Raw genomic sequence first — 24,210 nt, 5'->3', positions numbered from 1 at the left:
TCCTGGAGCTATGACGTTATCTTTGTTTTTCCCGAGTTTGGCAGACACCCTTGTCCCGACTTACACTTTTATCTCATTTTTAAAGTCCTCAAACTGAGCAGATGAGGGTTAAGGGCCTTGCTCAGGGGCCCAGCAGTGGCAGCTTGGTGGACCTGGGATTCAAACTCAGAACCTTCTGATCAGTAGTAACCACTAAGCTACCACGTTCCCACACACCTATATATATAATTCTATAAATTATATTACAGCATGATGTTAAACATCTAATCATTTGTATTAAGCTGCAGAACAAATATAATGATATATATTTTTTAAAAATCCAAACTGGAGTCTAAAATCAATATGATTGGAGATATGGCTGCGGATAACTAAAAAATGGGCTTTGGATCATTTCTGGATTCTTCTTTAGATTAAGGCAGTGGTCGAACATCACATCAGGGGTTTAAAAGTGAAGCCAAAATGTCTCTGAGGCCCTCTAGTGGCTGGCTGCGGTCATTTTTAGCCACTGTATGTAAACGCTTTAGTTTACTGTATTATTCTGTGTTTGTTTTATTGTAATCTCATAATAAGTTTACATTAGATCCATTTCATTTGTCTGAATTGTTTAACTTAGATATTTTTTTCTGCACCCTAGACCACGAGACCTCGTTGTACAGTGTGCATCATAGCCGTGTCTGTCTGATTGTGAGTGGGATTGTTCCTGTGTGATTGTTGCCAGGCTGTGACGCCGGTGTTTAGTGATGAGGTGGGATTAGTGAGAGTACAGGAGAATGCTGAGCATGGGGGGAAAACTGTGCTGGGTTCAGCAGTCTGTCTGAGGGATTAGGTTAGGCGTGAATAATGTGGCCTGGCATCAGATCACACACACACACACACACACACACACAAATTATCTGCTCATCAATTAAAAGTAGAGACCCTAAAAGGCAAAGCTCCAGACAGGAAGGAAGCTTCATATGTCTGGGACTATTTTTTTGTCAATGAGTTATATAAGGAATAAAACACTTTAGGACATGTTCCATCTATCTATCTATCTATCTATCTATCTATCCATCCATCCATCCATCCATCCATCCATCCATCCATCCATCCATCTACTTTCTGTGCCACTTATCCTACACATGGCCACAGGAAGTCTGGAGTCTATCCCAGGTGACAAAATGCAGGGTAAACCCTGGATTTAGAGAACACACACACACACACACACACCACAGAATTTAGAGATGCTTATCAGCCTACAAGGCACTGGGGCAAGGAAACCCGATATCCTGGAGGAAACCCAAAGCACAAGGAGAACATGTAATCTCTACACATGCAGGACATGCAGAGGCCAGAATCATACCCCTAACCCCAGATGTGTGGGTCAAACATGTTAACCTCTAAGCCCCTAGCCACCATGTCCCACTCAGAGCAAGTGATGATGTGATGAAGCTGAGATTCTAAGTTACTGTTACTACACCGATCAGACCCTAAAGAATTTCTCCAAAGCTTGCAACCAATAAGACCTGATTTTGGACTTTATTTTTTGCAAAATTTCGGATGCCACTTGAAGCACTTTTTTTTGTGTAAAACTATTTGATTGGTGAATCACAAAATGTCTGCAGGGACTGGAAAATGCAGCTTTTTACATTACCAAGAAAGCAGAACCCCTTCATGATTACAACCTTCCTGCATCGGGACACACACTGACAGACTTCTGTTGCTTAAAAAGTGTATTACAAGCAAGACATTTGGTAAATAATGATCATTATCATATAATCTTAGAATATATGAAGCTTTAGCTATACAAGTGTGTTTAGCTATACTGTGGATATGAGCTGTTGCTATAGAAGCGAGAAGGAGCTGTGATTTGCAGCTGTCAGAAAATGAATCAACGCCTTCCGACCAATCAGAAGAAGGAACATTCTGACTCGTTATATACTGAATCAGTAGATTTCTAGTTACTGGGCACGTGTAGTGTCTTCTGAGTTATTCATCCGTTCATTCATTCATTCTTTTGTTCATTTGTTGATATGGAGACTTTCCTGGGAACGATGTGGGAATACACTTCTAATGGGACAACCCCCCCCCCCCCCCCCCCGCGCCCACACACACACACACGCACACACAAACAAACAAACTTTCTGAAGGTGGAAGAATGCCAAGAGCCCGGAGCAAATCAACATGGAAACAGGAAGAACGTGAAATTCCACACAAATGTCAGATCATGAAGTTGGAGGCAGTTGAAGTGCAGTTAATTTATTATGTAAATCAAGAACTCAAAGTATGAGCTTCAGAGACAAGTCATCAGCTTACGAAAGGCTTAAAGCGATAATGTGGCCCACACGACAACAAGCAACAACAAGACTTTGACAGTGAGAGACTGAAAGACTGGAATTTAAATAAAACAAGGTATACAGAGACACAAGTGTGTGTGATTAGTGAGGCATCTGACTAGCTGGGGCTGTTGGGTAATGCTCAGGGTCACCCCAAGGCTGGAATCTAGCCCACAGGACTCTTATCCTGGACAGTGTACTAACACATCACAGGGCTCAATCACACACTCATTCACACACTACAGATGCCTACAGCACATGCCTCTGGACTGGTGGAGGAAACTGGAGAACCCAGAGGAAACCCCCAAAGCACAAGAGGAACATGCAAAGTCTGAAATTGACCCCCAAACCTCAGACGTACAAGGCAAACAAGCTACACTCTAAGCCACTATGACACCATGTGTTCTTGAGGCAGCTCATTTTACTCATTTTTTAAAGCAAAACCTTTTGACCTGCTGGAACTGGCTGGTTAGTTTTAGGTGTTGCATGAGTTATATGTAATTCGGTTTATACAATAAATATTAGATATGTCTTTTCATTAAGTATAATAGTAACAAGCACCACAAACAAACCCCACACATTAATACAGTTGCCTCCAAAAGTATTGGAACGACAAAGCTTTTGTCTTTGCTTTACACTGAAGACATTTGGGTTTCAGGTCAGAAAATGAACAGGGCATGACGTGAACCGACCTCCAGCGTTCATTTCTGGATATTTACATCCAGATTTGTTGAACCTACAACCAGTCAAGTGACTTACAATCAAGTGATCAATAATATTGGAACACATGTCTGACAGGTGTTTTTTGTTTCTCTGTTAGATTGACTGAGCTAAAGGATATTGGGGATAAACCAACATGAAGACCAGAGAGCTGTCTATGTATGAAAAGCAAATCCTAAAATTTTAAGGCTGATAAAAAAGGGAGAATTGCACAAGAATTGGGCATATTTTATCATATTTCATCATTTTAGTTTTTCCGGAAATATTCCAGATTAGACAATTTCATATATATATATATATATATATATATATATATATATATATATATATATATATATATATATATATATATATATATATATCTATATGTATACACTATATATTGCCAAAAGTATTCGCTCACCCATCCAAATAATCAGAATCAGGTGTTCCAATCACTTCCATGGCCACAGGTGTATAAAATCAAGCACCTAGGCATGCAGACTGTTTTTACAAACATTTGTGAAAGAATGGGTCGCTCTCAGGAGCTCAGTGAATTCCAACGTGGAACTGTGATAGGATGCCACCTGTGCAACAAATCCAGTCGTGAAATTTCCTCGCTCCTAAATATTCCACAGTCAACTGTCAGCTGTATTATAAGAACGTGGAAGTGTTTGGGAACGGCAGCAACTCAGCCACGAAGTGGTAGGCCACGTAAACTGACGGAGCGGGGTCAGCGGATGCTGAGGCGCATAGTGCGAAGAGGTCGCCAACTTTCTGCAGAGTCAATCGCTACAGACCTCCAAACATCATGTGGCCTTCAGATTAGCTCAAGAACAGTGCGCAGAGAGCTTCATGGAATGGGTTTCCATGGCCGAGCAGCTGCATCCAAGCCATACATCACCAAGTGCAATGCAAAGCGTCGGATGCAGTGGTGTAAAGCACGCCGCCACTGGACTCTAGAGCAGTGGAGACGCGTTCTCTGGAGTGACGAATCGCGCTTCTCCATCTGGCAATCTGATGGACGAGTCTGGGTTTGGCGGTTGCCAGGAGAACGGTACTTGTCTGACTGCATTGTGCCAAGTGTAAAGTTTGGTGGAGGGGGGATTATGGTGTGGGGTTGTTTTTCAGGAGCTGGGCTTGGCCCCTTAGTTCCAGTGAAAGGAACTCTGAATGCTTCAGCATACCAAGACATTTTGGACAATTCCATGCTCCCAACTTTGTGGGAACAGTTTGGAGCTGGCCCCTTCCTCTTCCAACATGACTGTGCACCAGTGCACAAAGCAAGGTCCATAAAGTCATGGATGACAGAGTCTGGTGTGGAGGAACTTGACTGGCCTGCACAGAGTCCTGACCTCAACCCGATAGAACACCTTTGGGATGAATTAGAGCGGAGACTGAGAGCCAGGCCTTCTCGTCCAACATCAGTGTGTGACCTCACAAATGCGCTTCTGGAAGAATGGTGAAAAATTCCCATAAACACACTCCTAAACCTTGTGGACAGCCTTCCCAGAAGAGTTGAAGCTGTTATAGCTGCAAAGGGTGGACCAACGTCATATTGAACCCTATGGATTAGGAATGGGATGTCACTTAAGTTCATATGCAAGTCAAGGCAGGTGAGCGAATACTTTTGGCAATATAGTGTATATATATATATATATATATATATATATATATATATATATATATATATATATATATATATATATATATATATATGTATATATATATATTATTTTTTATTATTGTTAAAGAAAATAACAATAAATGTTATAAAGAACAACAAGCAGATAAAATTATTATAATAATTATTATAATAATATTTAATATGAATTATATTATAATTAATTTTATTTCATTGAAAAATAACAATATAACAATAATAATTCAAATTCAAATCAAATTCATTTTATTGGTCACATACGAAATCATACACATCTGTCTATCTATCTATCTAGCTCTCTCTGTCTATCTATCTATCTATCTATCTAGCTACCTAGCTAGCTAGCTCTCTCTATCAGTACGACATGTAGTGAAATGCTTTTTACGACTGTCTTACACAAAAAGAAAGAGTAAAAAAAGAAAAATTTAAAATTTAAAGTGTGGACAGTGTGGAAAGTCAAGTGTCAGATCAGATATGCAAATATATGTCTATGTATATATATATATAGATATGTATATATAGATATATATGTATATAATATAAATATATATATGTAGTATCAATAGCAGTAAATATAAATATGAAAAATAAAATAAAATAAAAAATATTAACAAAAAAATAGTAGTATAATATATATGTATACAAATATAAAACTGCTTTATAAAAACTAAATACAAAAAACAAATATAAAACAAAAATATAATACACTAATATAATACAGTACAATGGTTAACTTTGAAATGGTGTAGCAAAAGAATACAGTATGTACAGTGTGCATATGTAAGATAAATATATAAATATATATATAGATGTCTATAGGCAAATATAAATGTCCAATTGAACAGGGGGTAAAGTGACGGTGCAGTGTGCACACAAGATGTACAGGAAAGATGTACAGTGAGAGTGTTATTGTGTGTACAGAATAGTGTAGAGTACAAAGTAGTGCAATTATTGCATGTGCAACAATCAGCTGAGGTAGAATGTCGTGTCATGCGGGGGGTAAGTCACCATCATCGTTATTGAAATCCTAGTTTATACAATAAATATTAGATATGTCTTTTCATTAAGTATAATAGTAACAAGCACCACAAACAAACCCCACACATTAATACAGTTGCCTCCAAAAGTATTGGAACGACAAAGCTTTTGTCTTTGCTTTACACTGAAGACATTTGGGTTTCAGGTCAGAAAATGAACAGGGCAGAAAGTCCAGATTCTAGGTGTTCTGGTTGAGGGCCCGAATGGCCTGCAGGAAGAAGCTTATTATAATAATAATTATTATACATTATAATATTATTACTATGATTATATATTAGAATTATTATAATATAATGAATAGTAATAAAGTGTTATAATAATATCAATTATATTATAATTCTTATAATTACATAATAATAGCAGGAAAATTTGTTTTCACGTTTCTGCACGATCATAATATTCTTTACATTAAGATGATATTATTATTATTATTATTATATTCTTTATAATATTTATAAAAACACGCACTTTTGTCTTGTATCATTTCAGCTGCGTTCAGATTTCTCATATTTCAGATTGCACCATTCATTCCTCCACGTGGCTTTACCGGACGTCCCACTTTTTATTACTTCTACTGTGCGCTGATTGGCTAACTGTTCCGTCTACTCCTCTCTGATTGGCTGACTGGGCTTGCGAGCCTTCTACACCACGCTGAAGCCTCATTGACAAATTCTCCCCGCCATCCCGCAAAGAAAGGTTTTAATATATACGTTTAATCCACAGGATCACGCGCTGCGGGTGAAGGAACCCATTAACTAATTAAGTGAAGTCTGAAACATGACCAAAATGTTGACAGTCGCGAAATTTATGAAGAGTTTGTCTTCAGTCGGCTGGAGACATGCGGCACGTTCTCACAGCGTCAAGGTAACAAATTCATTTTTTTTCCGGTCACTTGTTACTGTATCACTGTATCTTCATATATTTAACTAAACCAGTTAGCCTAATTAGTGTTCTTCTTTTGTTGCAACGTTTTAACGTTAATATCGTATCGCAGAAGATGCGTGAGACAACTTTGCTGTAGAACTGAAGAACTTAAACCTCTATAATATTTTTTTTTTTACCAGAAATGCCTCAGTAATGACTGAAAAAACCCAGAAAGTTAGGATTAGCATTAGCATCAGCGTTGCCTTTTAACTAGCCGGCTCGATGTTTCCGCCTAGTAGAATTTCTACAGTTTTCAGGAAGACATTACACACAATGACACATGCGTAGGTGTGTATGCATACGACTGTTACCATGTAGCACAGAGGTATTTTTATTATTATTATTATTTTTATTCTGAGCCTTTTAAAAGCACCTAAAGGAAAACCCTACGACGTGCTGGTATGAGTGAACTGTAGTAAAGAGGGGTGATGTAATATTGCATCACTTCGAGTCTGAACAGATCCTCATCATTAGGTAGATCGTGAATCATGGTGTACGTCAGATCAGTCCCTCTGTAGCGGAAAACAGGATGTGGTTAGACGTGCAGTTGTTCCGTATCTTCCTGCTACTTAGTCTTTATTTCTCTGTGTGTGTGTGTGTGTATGTGTGTGTGTGTGTGTGTGTGTTGTGTGTGTTGTGCTTGTAACTGACTAAGCTGATGTAACAAGAATTTCCCTCATGGGATCAATAAAGTTCTGTCAGTCGGTCTGTCGGTCTATCTAGCTATCTAGCTAGAGAGAGAGAGAGAGAGAGAGAGAGAGAGCTAGCTAGCTAGCTCTCTCTATCTAGCTAGCTAGCTCTCTCTATCTAGCTAGCTAGCTAGCTAGCTAGATAGCTAGCTCTGTCTATCTATCTATCTATCTATCTATCTATCTATCTATCTATCTATCTATCTCTGTCTGTCTATCTGTCTCTCTCTCTCTCTCTCTCTCTCTATCTATCTATCTATTTATCTATCTCTCTCTCTCTATGTCTGTCTGTCTGTCTATCTATCTAGCTGTCTGTCTATCGGTTGGTCTGTCTGTCTGTCTGTCTAAATATCTATCTATCTATCTATCACATGCAGGCTCAGAGCGCTCAGCTGGTTCTTCAGGATGGGACAGTGATGAAGGGATACTCTTTTGGACATGACCAGTCAGCATCCGGAGAGTTGGTCTTCAACACAGGGCTTGTGGGGTGAGGAAACATCTACTGCTTTTAACTCCACAGCTCCACTGACTGTAATCCCAATGCATGACACGTAGAGGGATGCACATGTATATTTTCTCTACATTCCCATATGAATGTACATGACACACATAACTACTCTATGAGCATTTAACCGAAATACATACATGTATAATAGAGCTTTGTTTCGAGTATTTGAAACTGTTGTGAGGTATAATATGATCATTAAACACAGATATGAGCTCTGAAATGGTTATATTATTCTGACATAAGCTGCATTCTGACATATATTCAAATTTTATTTGTCTCGTACACGATCATACAGAGTGCGACGTGTGAAGAAATGCTTTTACGACTGTCCTTGATGTAAAAATCAAGCCGATTAACACTAAGGTAGAGGAATAAAAATAGGTAAAAGTATGAAAATAAGACATAAATTAGATACAATAAAGTAGACAAACCTCGAGAGGAACCAGGCTCAGAAGGGAACCTCATCCTCATTTGGGTGAGACTGGACGGTGAATAATGTAAATGTTGAGAATGTCCTTTCTTCAACAGTTTATAGTCATGAAGAATTGTGCAACCAAGAGCTCATGAGGTCAGCGTAGTTCCTGAGTTCATTATAGACTCAGCACCAATTCCTCCTTTCCGAAAGCTGAGTGATGTAACGTCAGTTCAGAGATGGCGTGATAGTGGTTCAACAACAATACAACGATCATTCATAACTTCCTGACCACTGAGAGGTGAAGTGAATAACACTGATGATCTCCTCATCCTGTTAGTGGGTGGGATATATTAGGCAGCAAGTGAACATTTTGTCCTCAAAGTTGATGTGTTAGAAGCAGGTGGCTAGACCACTGGATCAGAGCATCTCCAAAACTGCAGCTCTTGTGGGGTGTTCCCGGTCTGCAGTGGTCAGTATCTATCAAAAGTGGTCCAAGGAAGGAACAGTGGTGAACCGGTGACAGGGTTATGGGCGGTCAAGGCTCATTGATGCATGTCGGGAGCGAAGGCTGACCCGTGTGATCCGATCCAACAGACGAGCGACTGTTGCTCAAACTGCTGAAGAACTTAATGCTGGTTCTGATAGAAAGGTGTCCGAATACACAGTGCATCACATTTTGTTGTGTTTTGGCAGCAAAAAGGGGGGAACCAACACAATATTAGGCAGCTGATCATAATGTTACTCTGAAAAATAGTATACAATAGAGATATGAGGTTTATCCATTAATGAAGTAATATCTGACATCAGTATACTGTCCTGATATTTGAATCTTCCTCTTCTATTTAGATATCCAGAGGCCCTCACAGACCCCAGCTACAGAGGTCAGGTTCTTACTCTTACCTACCCCATTGTGGGCAACTACGGCGTTCCCAACATGCAGGAGCTAGACGAAATGGGACTGAGAAAGAACGCAGAGTCGGATCGCATTCAGGTGACCGTACCTCCATGCAGCGACATCACTTAGTGTCACATGGGGCTACTCATTTTTTATGAAGTAAGATAAAGAAGATCCGTGATTTTTCAGCCAGTTTTCACTCCAGTGCTTGGGTATCTCTTTAGATATTAACAAAAAAAATCTCTTGCCATATCTGCCAGCTCTTTCAACATGACATGCAAAAAACCCCCAAAAGAATTTATTAATTTACAAAGTACAAATGAGTATTATTCAAAACAGGCCTTAGCGATATCACTCTGCCCCAGATTGGATTATTTTCTAATTACAGCACACCCCAAAGTCTTTTACTGCTCCTACATTACAGCCAACTTACTAATGCTAACATTAAAGAGTGACACATTATATGTTTTATCCGTTTTATCTTTATAGTTACCTTTGATTTCATAGGAAGCTTCTGCATGCTGTTATCTCGACATTATAGAAGCTATAGACAGATGTTCAGCATTTCCCTTACCTGCCTTCTCTTATTTTCTTTCTCTTGATGACAAAAAAATGCAGCTTGACACGTTGAGCTGGTTTTAGACCAAGCCATGCGAGCCGTTTTGAAGATTATTGCCAGAACAAAACAGTCTAGAGCAGACTGTTCAACAAGCTGCGATTAAAGATAATGGCGGTTTTTGTCTGTTTATTATATCATATTTTGCTTATATTACAAAGCTGGATGAACGTTTCCATAAAATACTAAAAAAAAAAAAAAAAACTAAATACAGAGAGTTAAAAAATATAGCACCTACATACAGACCTAGTGAGGTGATATGCAAAATCTGCGTATTTATGAGTCCTGTGCAAGTCTATATAAGTATATTGAAGAGTTCTGTGCAAACCGGAGTGTATTTTGTGGTGTCAGCACTGACCTTTCCCACCCCGAGTGGAATGACCTCCTCAGTCTGTCAGTGGAGCAGGGCAGTGACAGCAACCGGTCACTGAAGCTGCTCCTCTGTCTGGAGATGATGTTGTACAGTGGATGAAGTGGATTGTCCATGATAGACAGGAGCCACTGATATCAGGCTGTCCACTATCTGCCACTGATATCAGGCTGTCTAGTTCTGAGCCCACAATCAAGCCCGCCTTCCTCACCGGCTTGTCCAGACATGAGGCGTCCTTCTTCTTGATGCTGCCTCCCCAGCACACTGCCGCATAGAACAGTCTGATAGAACATCTGCAGCACCTTTTTGCAGATGTTAAAGGATGCCAGCCTTCTTAGGAAGTACAGCCGGCTCTGTCCTCTCCTGCACAGAGCGTCAGTGTTGGCAGTCCAGGCCATTTTATCATCCAGCTGTACTCCAAGGTATTTATAGGTCTTGACAAACTCCACACAGTCACTATTAATGGTCACAGGCTCCGGTTGAGGCCTGGGCCTCCTGAAGTCCACCACCATCTCCCTGGTCTTTGTGGTGTTGAGGTGCAGATGGTTTACATCACTCATTGTTTTTAATATTAGGCATCTTAAGAGCTGCTAACCCCATTTCTTTGTTTTGTATCACTGTGTACACACAATAACAATAAAGAAGTTCATTCATTTGTTTGCTACATTTGTAGACAAATTTGGTTCATGTTGTCAGCTTTTCAAGCTGAGATGCTTTAGATGTCCAGTAAGGGAACATAATCGCAAAATCTGAACATTCCATGCTCACTAAGTGAGAGAGAGAGAGAGAGAGAGGGGTTAAAATAGCCGACTCCCTGATCAGTGCCCTGACTGCTGATCTCGAGAACTGATTGAGACACAGCCTAAGTGTGTGATGTATTTGCAGGTATCAGGGCTGCTGGTGCAGGACTACAGTCACGAATACAGCCACTGGAACTCGGTGAAGTCTCTGGCACAGTGGCTGCAGGAGGAGAAGGTACAGCACACTGAGCAGATTGTTTAGTCTGATGTGCTTCTGCTAATCGTGATACTAGTGATAGCTCGTTGTTATGCTTTTTCCAACCTTGAGTGCAGCGATTCTGATGTGTGTATCTCTTGTGTAGGTTCCAGCTTTATACGGCGTGGACACCAGGATGCTGACCAAAATCATCCGAGACAAGGTAGACTCATTTCTGCAGAAGTTGTCATTTTTTGTTTTTTGCTCGATTAATCGTGGAAAGGTTTGTTGGTATCCGATGTGCTGCTTTTAGCATCGGATTTCAGACCTTGGTGAAATTTTCATGAATTTTCTGTCACACAATTTTCATAGAATGGTGCAAAAAAAACAAAACAGCAGCAACAACAACAAAACATCAAGGACGGCTTCAGTAACTCAAATAATCACCACCGTGCTGAATAGAAACACATCTCAGAATCCACTACACAACAAACCATCAGGTAGATGGGCTACAAAACCTGAAGGCCACATCAAGTTCCTCTCCTGTGAGCCAAGAACTGGAATCTGAGGATACAGTGGGCACAGCATCACCCAGCTGATCAGTAGAAAAGCAGTTTATTCTAACTTCATCTGTCCATGAGCCCGTGTAGGTTATAGCCTCAGATCTCTGTTCCAATCTTCAGACTTTCACCTGTTCAAGGTGGAATAAGTAGATCCACATGTAAGCCTCAGTGCGTTCTGACATGCTTTTCTGCTCACCACGGTTGTAAAGATTGGCGATTTGAGTTAGTGAAGCCTTCCTCTCAGCTCACAGTAGACTAGCCAGTCTTATCTGACCTCTCTCTTCAACAAGGTGTCTCTGAAATAAAAATACAGCTGGGTTTCTTTTTTGTTTTTCACACCATTTGGTGTAAACTCTAAAGAGGGTTGTGTATGAAAATCAGCAGAACAAACTGGTCATCAATCCTGGCATGGGCAAAGTCGTATAAAGAGATCATTGAAGTTTGATGAGAACATTGATGCACAACGTAAAAATGTAAAAACCATGTTATCATCCTTTCAGTGCACTATCCTGAACTGATTGCTTGCCTTTTTTCTTTCATCAGGGCACAGTTTTGGGGAAGATTGAGTTTGAAGGGCAGCCAGTTGAAATTACTGACCCAAATGAGCGAAATCTGGTGGCAGAAGTCTCGACGAAGGTAACCAGACCCTCACATGAGGTGATTCACTGTGTATCAGGCTCTGCTGCTGTCACTGCTATACTCATCTCTTTATCTCCTCTCGCTCTTTTATTAGGAAGTCCGAGTGTATGGGAAAGGCAACCCCATCAAAGTGGTGGCTGTTGACTGCGGGATCAAGCACAATATCATCAGGCTGCTTGTCAAGGTGACACTAATATTATATTGTTATGTTTATGGCTGTCTACTGAAACACGTTTATTGATAGATCAAGTAACGCCTCATGTTTTTGTTCAGAGTAAGAAATGGATTTTTATTAGAAAACCTTTTAGCACCTTTAATGGTCTTTAATCTTTTAACCAATCTGATTGCATGTTGGAGCACAAGTGTGAAAATAAACATGGAGGACAGATGCTCTTGGTCTTCCAAAGCTACATCTTACACTTCTCTTTATTTAATCTTTAAGTCCCTCTTTTTTACCAGCTCAAAGGTTTCCTGGACACCATTATTTTCTAGGAAAAAAAACACTGAAGAAAAGGAAAAGCAGCTGTGAATTTTAATTAAAAAAAGGACAGAAAAATATATAAATATGTTATACTTCTCCTGAGTTCGAAGATGAGGGAGGCAGGCTTGAGAAAACTCGGAGGGACTCTTTATTGGCTGTTACCTCGTTTTTCAGCAGTTTTATTTTAAGACACGCACATGCACAGATACACAAAACGTTTCAGTTTTATGGATAAACCTAAAAATGATGCGTAGGTTATTTGAAGATCTCTTCAGAAATCACCAACTTTCACATCAGTAGTCATAGTTGGCTGAATAAAATCTTAATTTTTGCATTTTAAGCAAACAAACAAAAAAAAAACTGCTTATGGGCCATTTTAAAGCAAATTTTATTTTAATATTCCATATGAATATTGGCAGTTTTTGATGTATGTGTGTATTTGTGTGTTTATTTAGCGTGGTGCTGAGGTCCACCTGGTGCCATGGGATCAGGAGCTCATGAACCTCGAGTATGATGGCCTCTTCATATCTAATGGCCCTGGAGACCCCGCTTTGGCTGGAACTCTGATCCAGAACATGCGCAAGGTACCTCATCCAGCATGCTATGCTCCTGTTATACTCCAGTTATGGTCTTATTACACTCCTTTCACACTCTTATTACACTTCTATTACACTCTCCTCACACTCCTATTACACTCCTCTAACACTCTTATTACACTCTTCTAACACTCCTCTCACGCTCCTATTACACTCCTATTACACTCTTCTAACACTCCTATTACACTCTTCTAACACTCCTATTACACTCTTCTAACACTCCTATTACACTCCTCTCACACTCCTATTACACTCCTATTACACTCTTCTAACACTCCTATTACACTCTTCTAACACTCCTATTACACTCCTCTCACACTCCTATTACACTCCTCTCACACTCCTATTACACTCCTATTACACTCTTCTAACACTCCTATTACACTCCTCTCACACTCCTATTACACTCTTATTACACTCCTCTAACACTCTTATTACACTCCTCTCACGCTCCTCTCACGCTCCTATTACACTCCTATTACACTCCTCTAACACTCCTATTACACTCTTATTACACTCTTCTAACACTCTTATTACACTCTTCTAACACTATTACACTCTTCTAACACTATTACACTTTTCTAACACTCCTCTCACACTCCTCTCACACTCCTGTTACACTCATATTACACTCCTGTTACACTCTTCTTACACTCCTATTATATTTCTCTCACACTCCTATTACACTTTTCTAACACTCCTCTCACACTCCTGTTACACTCATATTACACTCCTGTTACACTCTTCTTACACTCCTATTATACTTCTCTCACACTCCTGTTACACTCTTCTAACACTCCTCTCACACTCCTATTACACTCCGATTACACTCTCCTAACACTCCTATTACACTCTTCTAACACTCCTCTCACACTCCTGTTACACTCCTCTCACACTCGTATTACACTCCTGTTACACTCTTCTTACACTCCTATTATACTCCTCTCACACTCCTATTACACTCCTATTATACTCCTCTCACACTCCTATTACACTCCTCTAACACTCTTATTACACTCTTATTACACACTTACACTCCTATTACACTCTTCTTACACTCCTATTACACTCCTCTCATACTCTTCTTACACTCCTATTACTCTTATTACACTCCTCTCACACTCTTATTACACTCCTCAAACACTTATTACACTCCTATTACACTAAAATTACACTCCTCTCACACATGTTACACTCCTATTGCATCGCTTGTACAATCCTCTCACACTCCTCTCACTCTCCTGTTACAATTACACTCTTCTCACTCCTTTCACACTCCTATTACAATTACACTCCTCTCGCACTCCTGTTAGAATTACACTCTTCTCACTCCTCCTATACTCCTCTCACTCTCCTATTACAATTACACTCTTCTCACTCCTCTCACTCTCCTATTACAATTACTCTTCTCACTCCTCTCACTCTCCTATTACAATTACACTCTTCTCACTCCTCTCACTCTCCTATTACAATTACTCTTCTCACTCCTCTCACTCTCCTGTTACAATTACACTCTTCTCACTCCTTTCACACTCCTATTACAATTACACTCTTCTCACTCCTCTCACTCTCCTATTACAATTACACTCTTCTCACTCCTCTCACTCTCCTATTACAATTACTCTTCTCACTCCCCTCACTCTCCTATTACAATTACTCTTCTCACTCCTCTCACTCTCCTATTACAATTACACTCCTCTCACACTCCTGTTAGAATTACACTCTTCTCACTCCTCCTATACTCCTCTCACTCTCCTATTACAATTACACTCTTCTCACTCCTCTCACTCTCCTATTACAATTACTCTTCTCACTCCTCTCACTCTCCTATTACAATTACACTCTTCTCACTCCTCTCACTCTCCTATTACAATTACACTCTTCTCACTCCCCTCACTCTCCTATTACAATTACTCTTCTCACTCCCCTCACTCTCCTATTACAATTACTCTTCTCACTCCTCTCACTCTCCTATTACAATTACACTCTTCTCACTCCTCTCACTCTCCTATTACAATTACACTCCTCTCACACTCCTGTTAGAATTACACTCTTCTCACTCCTCCTATACTCCTCTCACTCTCCTATTACAATTACACTCTTCTCACTCCTCTCACTCTCCTATTACAATTACTCTTCTCACTCCTCTCACTCTCCTATTACAATTACACTCTTCTCACTCCTCTCACTCTCCTATTACAATTACACTCTTCTCACTCCTCTCACTCTCCTATTACAATTACTCTTCTCACTCCTTTCACACTCCTATTACAATTACACTCTTCTCACTCCTCTCACTCTCCTATTACAATTACTCTTCTCACTCCTCTCACACTCCTATTACAATTACACTCTTCTCACTCCCCTCACTCCTCCCACACTCCTCTCACTCTCCTATTACAATTACACTCTTCTCACTCCCCTCACTCTCCTATTACAATTAATCTCTTCTCACTCCTCTCACTCTCCTATTACAATTAATCTCTTCGCACACCTCTCACACTCCACTCACACTCCTATTACAATTACACTCTTCTCACTCCTCTCACTCTCCTATTACAATTAATCTCTTCGCACACCTCTCACACTCCACTCACACTCCTATTACAATTACACTCTGCTCACTCCTCTCACACTCTTATTACAATTACACTCCTCTCACAATCCTGTTACACCTCTATTGCTCTGCCCTTAGACCCCTGTTACACTCCTATTACACTCCATTTGCACTCCTCTCACAATTTGGTGAATACAAATAATTTGGAAATTGAGATTTTTTGGTTCTGGATGAAGAAAAAATTAATGTCACATAAAAAATATATAAAAATATAAAATATATATTTTGACATATATCATAGTGACATGTAGCTTGATATCTATAGAAGGAACAGAGTTTTTCTACAGTGATATATGACCTGATCTAATTATACTAACTGGGCGGGGCTTAAGCCTTCTTGAAAGTTGGTCATGAGTGGATGAAACAGTGAAAGAAACCCTTTTCTCCCTTCTGAGTTTTGACATTTTCAGTACTCTGGTGTAGTAGATCAGACATGGAAGCAACTTATCCAGTTATTATCCATGTTATCCATGTTATTTAAAGGCATTGCTTTCTGATGGCTTTTCCATGTCAGGTGCTGGAGAGTGATCGTCCCGAGCCGGTGTTTGGTATCTGTATGGGAAACCAGATCACGGCTTTGGCTGCTGGTGCCCAGTCCTACAAACTGCCTATGGGGAACAGGTAATGCACTGTTATTGGGTGTGTGATGATAGCTGTGTTAATTTGTGTAGTGAAGTAGGTAGGTACACAGGACAGAAACAGTGAGGAATAATACTGAATACTCAAGCCAATAAATGTACAGGTTAATAAATATACAGGACAATAAATACCCAAGACAGGAAATATCCAAGAAAATAAAAACATACACAGGACAATAAATACCCAGGACAATAAATACCCAGGACAATAAATACCCAGGACAATAAATACCCAGGACAATAAATACCCAGGGCAATAAATACCCAGGGCAATAAATACCCAGGGCAATAAATACCCAGGACAATAAATACCCAGGACAATAAATACCCAGGACAATAAATATACAGGACAATAAATACCCAGGACAAGAAATATACCGGACGAGAAATATACCGGACGAGAAATATACCGGACGAGAAATATACCGGACGAGAAATATACCGGACGAGAAATACCCAGGACGAGAAATACCCAGGACGAGAAATACCCAGGACGAGAAATATACATGACAGTAAATACCCAATACAGAAAATATCCAAGAAAATAAAAATATACACAAGACAATAAATATACAGGACAATAAATACCCAGGACAATAAATACCCAGGACAATTAATATACAGGACAATAAATACCCAGGACAATAAATACCCAGGGCAATAAATATACAGGACAATAAATATACAGGACAATAAATACCCAAGACAATAAATACCCAGGACAGTAAATACCCAAGACAATTAATACCCAGGACAATAAATACCCAGGACAATAAATACCCAGGACAATTAATATACAGGACAATAAATACCCAGGACAATAAATATACATGACAGTAAATACCCAGGACAGTAAATACCCAGGACAATTAATATACAGGACAATAAATATACAGGACAATAAATATACAGGACAATAAATATACAGGACAATAAATATACAGGACAGTAAATACCCAGGACAGTAAATACCCAGGACAATTAATATACAGGACAATAAATATACAGGACAATAAATACCCAGGACAATAAATACCCAGGACAATAAATATACAGGACAATAAATATACAGGACAATAAATACCCAATACAGAAAATATCCAAGAAAATAAAAATATACACAAGACAATAAATATAGAGGACAATAAATACCCAGGACAATAAATACCCAGGACAATAAATACCCAGGACAATAAATATACAGGACAATAAATACCCAGGACAATAAATACCCAGGACAATAAATACCCAGGGCAATAAATATACATGACAATAAATATACAGGACAATAAATACCCAGGACAATAAATACCCAGGACAATAAATACCCAAGACAATAAATATACAGGACAATAAATACCCAGGGCAATAAATACCCAGGGCAATAAATACCCAGGACAAGAAATACCCAGGACAAGAAATACCCAGGACGAGAAATATACCGGACGAGAAATATACCGGACGAGAAATACCCAGGACGAGAAATACCCAGGACGATAAATATACATGACAGTAAATACCCAGGACAGTAAATACCCAGGACAATTAATATACATGACAATAAATATACAGGACAATAAATATACAGGACAATAAATACCCAATACAGAAAATATCCAAGAAAATAAAAATATACACAAGACAATAAATATACAGGACAATAAATACCCAGGACAATAAATACCCAGGACAATTAATATACAGGACAATAAATACCCAGGACAATAAATACCCAGGGCAATAAATATACAGGACAATAAATATACAGGACAATAAATACCCAAGACAATAAATACCCAGGACAATAAATACCCAGGACAATAAATACCCAGGACAATAAATACCCAAGACAATAAATACCCAGGACAATAAATACCCAGGACAATAAATACCCAGGACAATAAATACCCAGGACAATAAATACCCAGGACAATAAATACCCAAGACAATAAATACCCAGGACAATAAATACCCAGGACAATAAATACCCAGGACGATAAATACCCAGGACGATAAATATACAGGACAATAAATACCCAGGACGATAAATACCCAGGACAATAAATATACATGACAGTAAATACCCAGGACAGTAAATACCCAGGACAAGAAATGTACATGACAATAAATATACAGGACAATAAATATACAGGACAATAAATATACATGACAATAAATATACATGACAATAAATATACAGGACAATAAATACCCAGGACGATAAATACCCAGGATAATAAATATACATGACAGTAAATACCCAGGACAATTAATATACAGGACAATTAATATACAGGACAATAAATATACATGACAATAAATACCCAGGACAATAAATATACAGGACAATAAATATACAGGACAATAAATATACAGGACAATAAATACCCAGGACAATAAATATACAGGACAATAAATATACAGGACAATAAATATACAGGACAATAAATATACAGGACAATAAATACCCAGGACAATAAATGTACAGGACAATAAATATACAGGACAATAAATACCCAATACAGAAAATATCCAAGAAAATAAAAATATACACAAGACAATAAATATACAGGACAATAAATACCCAAGACAATTAATATACAGGACAATAAATACCCAGGACAATAAATACCCAGGGCAATAAATATACAGGACAATAAATATACAGGACAATAAATACCCAAGACAATAAATACCCAGGACAATAAATACCCAGGACAATAAATACCCAGGACGATAAATACCCAGGACGATAAATATACAGGACAATAAATACCCAGGACAATAAATACCCAGGACGATAAATACCCAGGACGATAAATATACAGGACAATAAATACCCAGGACAGTAAATACCCAAGACGATTAATATACAGGACAATAAATACCCAGGACAATAAATACCCAGGACAATAAATACCCAGGACAATAAATATACAGGACAATAAATATACAGGACAATAAATATACAGGACAATAAATACCCAATACAGAAAATATCCAAGAAAATAAAAATATACACAAGACAATAAATATACAGGACAATAAATATATAATACAAGAAATACAGGCTAATAAATACACAGGACAATGAATACTTAAGACAAGAAATATCCAAGAAAATAAAAACATACACAGGACAATAAATAAAAAATAAAGAAATACCCAGGACAATAAATATACAGGACAATAAATGTACAGGACAATAAATATAGAGGAGAAGAAATACCCAAGACAATAAATAAAAAATAAAGAAATACCCAGGACAATAAATATACAGGACAATAAATATACAGGACAATAAATATACATGACAATAAATATACATGACAATAAATATACATGACAGTAAATATACAGGACAATAAATATACATGACAATAAATATACATGACAATAAATATACATGACAATAAATATACATGACAGTAAATATACAGGACAATAAATATACATGACAATAAATACCAAGGACAATAAATATACAGGTCAATAAATACCAAGGACAATAAATATACAGGTCAATAAATACCAAGGACAATAAATATACATGACAATAAATACCAAGGACAATAAATATACAGGACAATAAATATACATGACAATAAATATACATGACAATAAATATACATGACAATAAATATACATGACAATAAATATACATGACAGTAAATATACAGGACAATAAATATACATGACAATAAATACCAAGGACAATAAATATACAGGTCAATAAATACCAAGGACAATAAATATACATGACAATAAATATACATGACAATAAATACCAAGGACAATAAATATACAGGACAATAAATATACATGACAATAAATATACATGACAATAAATATAAAGGACAATAAATACCAAGGACAATAAATATACATGACAATAAATACCCAGGACAAGAAATGTACATGACAATAAATATACATGACAATAAATACCAAGGACAATAAATATACATGACAATAAATATACATGACAATAAATACCAAGGACAATAAATATACAGGACAATAAATATACAGGACAATAAATACCAAGGACAATAAATATACATGACAATAAATACCAAGGACAATAAATACCAAGGACAATAAATACCAAGGACAATAAATATACAGGACAATAAATATACAGGACAATAAATACCAAGGACAATAAATATACAGGACAATAAATACCAAGGACAATAAATATACATGACAATAAATATAAAGGACAATAAATACCAAGGACAATAAATATACAGGACAATAAATATACAGGACAATAAATACCAAGGACAATAAATATACAGGACAATAAATACCCAGGACAATAAATAAAAAATAAAGAAATATATAAGGAAATAAAAACAGACCCCAAGACAGTAAATTTACAGGATGAGAAATACACAATAAAATAAATACACATAGACAGCACAATAAATACCCAGGTCAGTAAAGTCTAGTTGATATATAGTTCATGTATCTGCCTGTACACACACCACACTTCTTGCTTTGTCTTTCTGTCTCTTAGATAAGTGTGTTTTGTCTCTTTGGGAACTGCACAGTCATCAGTTTTGCTCTGAGAATGAACAGTCCTGTCTGTCTGTTGTCTGTATATGTAGAGGTCAAAACCAGCCAGTGCTGAATGTGATGACGGGACAAGCCTTCATCACGGCTCAGAACCACGGCTACGGTATCGACACCGAGTCTCTGCCGCTAGGCTGGAGTCCGCTCTTCATCAACGCCAACGATGGGACCAATGAGGTCTGATCACATATGTAAAAAAATTAGTAGCAAAGTGATTTTTATTGGGATAAGATTTGGGATGTTTGGCATGACACACTGTATCTATAGTGTTTTTATTTATTTATTTATTTATTTATTTATTTATTTATATAACTTCACCAGAAACTAAAAGTTTAATTGTACTAATTTCCAGACATATTTAGGATCCGACTTTAATTTTGTATTAGAGAAGCTATAATAGAGGCTGAGTAAGAGAAGCTTATAGCTACCAGGTCATACATCACTTTTTCCTCCAATGCCTTTGAATAATAAAAAGTAGGCAAAAACATCACAGAGCTCATTCATGGAGTTATCTAATCAGCCAATCATGTGGCAACAGAACAATGCATAAAATGGATGAGTGAGTTTGGTGTGGAGGAACTTGATTGTCCTGCACAGAGTCCTGACCTCAAGCCCATAGAACACCTTTGGGATGAATTAGAGAGGAGACTGTGAGCCAGACCTTCTTGTCCAACATCAGGTGCCTGACCTCACAAATGTGCTTCTAGAGGAATGGTCAAAAATTCCCATAAACACACTCCTTGTGGAAAGCCTTCCCAGAAGAGTTGAAGCTGTTATAGCTGTAAAGGGCGGGACAACTCCATATTACATTCATGTGCATGTAAAGGCAGACGTCCCAGTTTTGACCTGGCTCACAGTCTCCACTTTAATTCATCCCAAAGGTGTTCTATGGGGTTGAGGTCAGGACTCTGTGCAGGTCAGTCAAGTTCCTCCACACCAAACTCACTCATCCATGTCTTTATGGACCTTGCTTTGTGCACTGGTGTGCAGTCATGTTGGAACAGGAAGGGGTCATCCCCAAACTGTTCCCACAAAGCATGAAATTGTCCAAAATGTCTTGGTATGAAGCTGAAACATTAAGAGTTCCTTTCACTGGAACTAAGGGGTCGAGCCCAACCCCTGAAAAACACCTAAATTCAATGATTTGGAGGGGTGTCCCAAAACTTTTGGAAATATAGTATAGCTCATCCACCTTAAATTTCGATGTGTTGTGTGTTATGAGATACTGTATATACAAGAATAGTATTAATTTGTAAATCTATAAAGTACATCACTGTTTTGATTCCTCTCACTATAAATTGGCTAGCACAGATGGTGCTAAGCTTGTTATACTCTGAACTGTTTTGTTAGTAATGCTAAAAATATAACAGACATGCTGTAGTATGATCATGGTTTCCCTTTAATCCATTTACCATTATAGTAGCTTGGATGATTTTTTTCTTTTTCTTTTTTCTGAAATACCTTTAGGGCATCATGCATAACACCAAGCCAATCTTCACGGCTCAGTTTCATCCAGAAGCGAAAGGTGGCCCCACCGATACAGAGGTACTGCAGACGCCGATTGATTTATTTGTTTCGTTTCGAAAGCCATGCATGAATATCTGTTCTAATTACATCCCCACCTTTCATTTCATGCTCTGCGTCAGACACAATTAAATTACGCCGAGCTTGTTCAGAGATAACACAAACATTTCCTGCTCAGGATGTTTTATTGTTTGTGTCGATGCGCTTTGTTTTTTGTTTTTTTTTTCATTCATTTGACTTGATCTCTTTTGTTTCTGTACAGTTCCTCTTCGATGCTTTCCTGTCTCTGATAAAGAAGGGGAAAAACGGCAACATCGTGTCTGTGATGCCAAAGAAACCTGCCGTTCCTCCAAGAGCCCAGGTGAGGGCGCTACAGTCATATGCATCAAGAGCGAGAGAGAGAGAGAGAGAGAGAGATGTGAAGTGAATCCTATACAGTTAAAATATAAACTAGGTTTAGGTTCAAATCTGATGTGTTTGTGATATGTTTCTGGATTTCTGAGGCACATTATGTTTTATGTTGCATGTTCTTGACTGTTTAAAGTGGTGGAAGTTATAGCTAAAAGGACATTGGATCGGTTGTGAGTTCAAATCCCAGAACCACAAAGCTGTCACTTAGCCAAAGCCCAGTTAAATAAGTATTGCTAAATAAGTCTGCCAAATGCTATAAATGTAATACAAATGTATTTGCAGGTGTCTAAAGTGTTGGTTCTCGGCTCTGGTGGTCTGTCCATCGGCCAGGCCGGCGAGTTTGACTACTCAGGCTCACAAGCTGTAAAAGCCATGAAGGTAAGACCAACAGAACATGCAATACATCACAGCACACCTCAGGATACTTTCACACCTATCGGTCCATTCTCCTACACTAAAGTGATACTTTTAGGCTGTTTTCTATTTTAGTGATTGCACTCAAATATCATTATAGAGGTGAAATTCTTCAAAATTTTTCCATTTATTGGTCAGATACATGGTTTTGGAAATACACCGATCAGCAACATTATGACCGCCTGCCAAATATTGTGTTGGTCCCTCTTTTCCTGCCAAAACAGCTCTGACCCGTCCTGCACTGTGTATTCTGACACCTTTCTATCAGAACCAGCATTAACTTCTTCAACAAGTAGCTCACCTGTTGGATCGGATCACACGGGTCAGCCTTCGACCACCACGTACATCAATGAGTCTTGGTCGCCCATGACCCTGTCTCCGGTTCACCACTGTTCCTTCCTTGGACCACTTTTGATAGATACTGACCACTGCAGACCGGGAACACCCCACAAGAGCTGCAGTTTTGGAGATGCTCTGACCCAGTGGTCTAGCCATCACAATTTGGCTCTTCATCAAACTCGCTCAAATCCTTTCGCTTGTCCATTTTTCCTGCTTCTAACATCAACTTTGAGGACAAAATGTTGACCTGCTGCCTAATATATCCCACCCACTAACAGGTGCCATGATGAGGAGATCACCAGTCTTATTCACTTCACCTCTCAGTGGTCTTAATGTTAT

General features: G+C 38.4%; 1 protein-coding gene across 1 annotated transcript in view; it reads left to right on the top strand.

The window, feature by feature from the left end:
* Positions 1–6,345: 6,345 nt before the first annotated feature.
* Positions 6,346–24,210, top strand: part of cps1 (carbamoyl-phosphate synthase 1, mitochondrial) — a 79,260-nt gene continuing 61,395 nt past the window's right edge. The window contains exons 1-13 of the mRNA XM_058391139.1: positions 6,346–6,579; positions 7,706–7,815; positions 9,098–9,242; positions 11,018–11,107; positions 11,235–11,291; positions 12,175–12,267; positions 12,365–12,454; positions 13,207–13,335; positions 16,479–16,585; positions 21,219–21,360; positions 22,651–22,728; positions 22,970–23,068; positions 23,401–23,496. Coding sequence (XP_058247122.1) covers positions 6,493–6,579; positions 7,706–7,815; positions 9,098–9,242; positions 11,018–11,107; positions 11,235–11,291; positions 12,175–12,267; positions 12,365–12,454; positions 13,207–13,335; positions 16,479–16,585; positions 21,219–21,360; positions 22,651–22,728; positions 22,970–23,068; positions 23,401–23,496 — 1,323 coding nt within the window. The 5' untranslated portion in view covers positions 6,346–6,492. The remainder of the gene's footprint in view (positions 6,580–7,705; positions 7,816–9,097; positions 9,243–11,017; positions 11,108–11,234; positions 11,292–12,174; positions 12,268–12,364; positions 12,455–13,206; positions 13,336–16,478; positions 16,586–21,218; positions 21,361–22,650; positions 22,729–22,969; positions 23,069–23,400; positions 23,497–24,210) is intronic.

This window comes from Hemibagrus wyckioides, linkage group LG06, assembly GCF_019097595.1.
Source record: "Hemibagrus wyckioides isolate EC202008001 linkage group LG06, SWU_Hwy_1.0, whole genome shotgun sequence".
Classification (NCBI taxonomy): Eukaryota; Metazoa; Chordata; class Actinopteri; order Siluriformes; family Bagridae; genus Hemibagrus; species Hemibagrus wyckioides.
The sequence above is the reverse complement of the archived record's forward strand: the minus strand, read 5'-3'. Positions and strand labels throughout refer to the sequence as shown.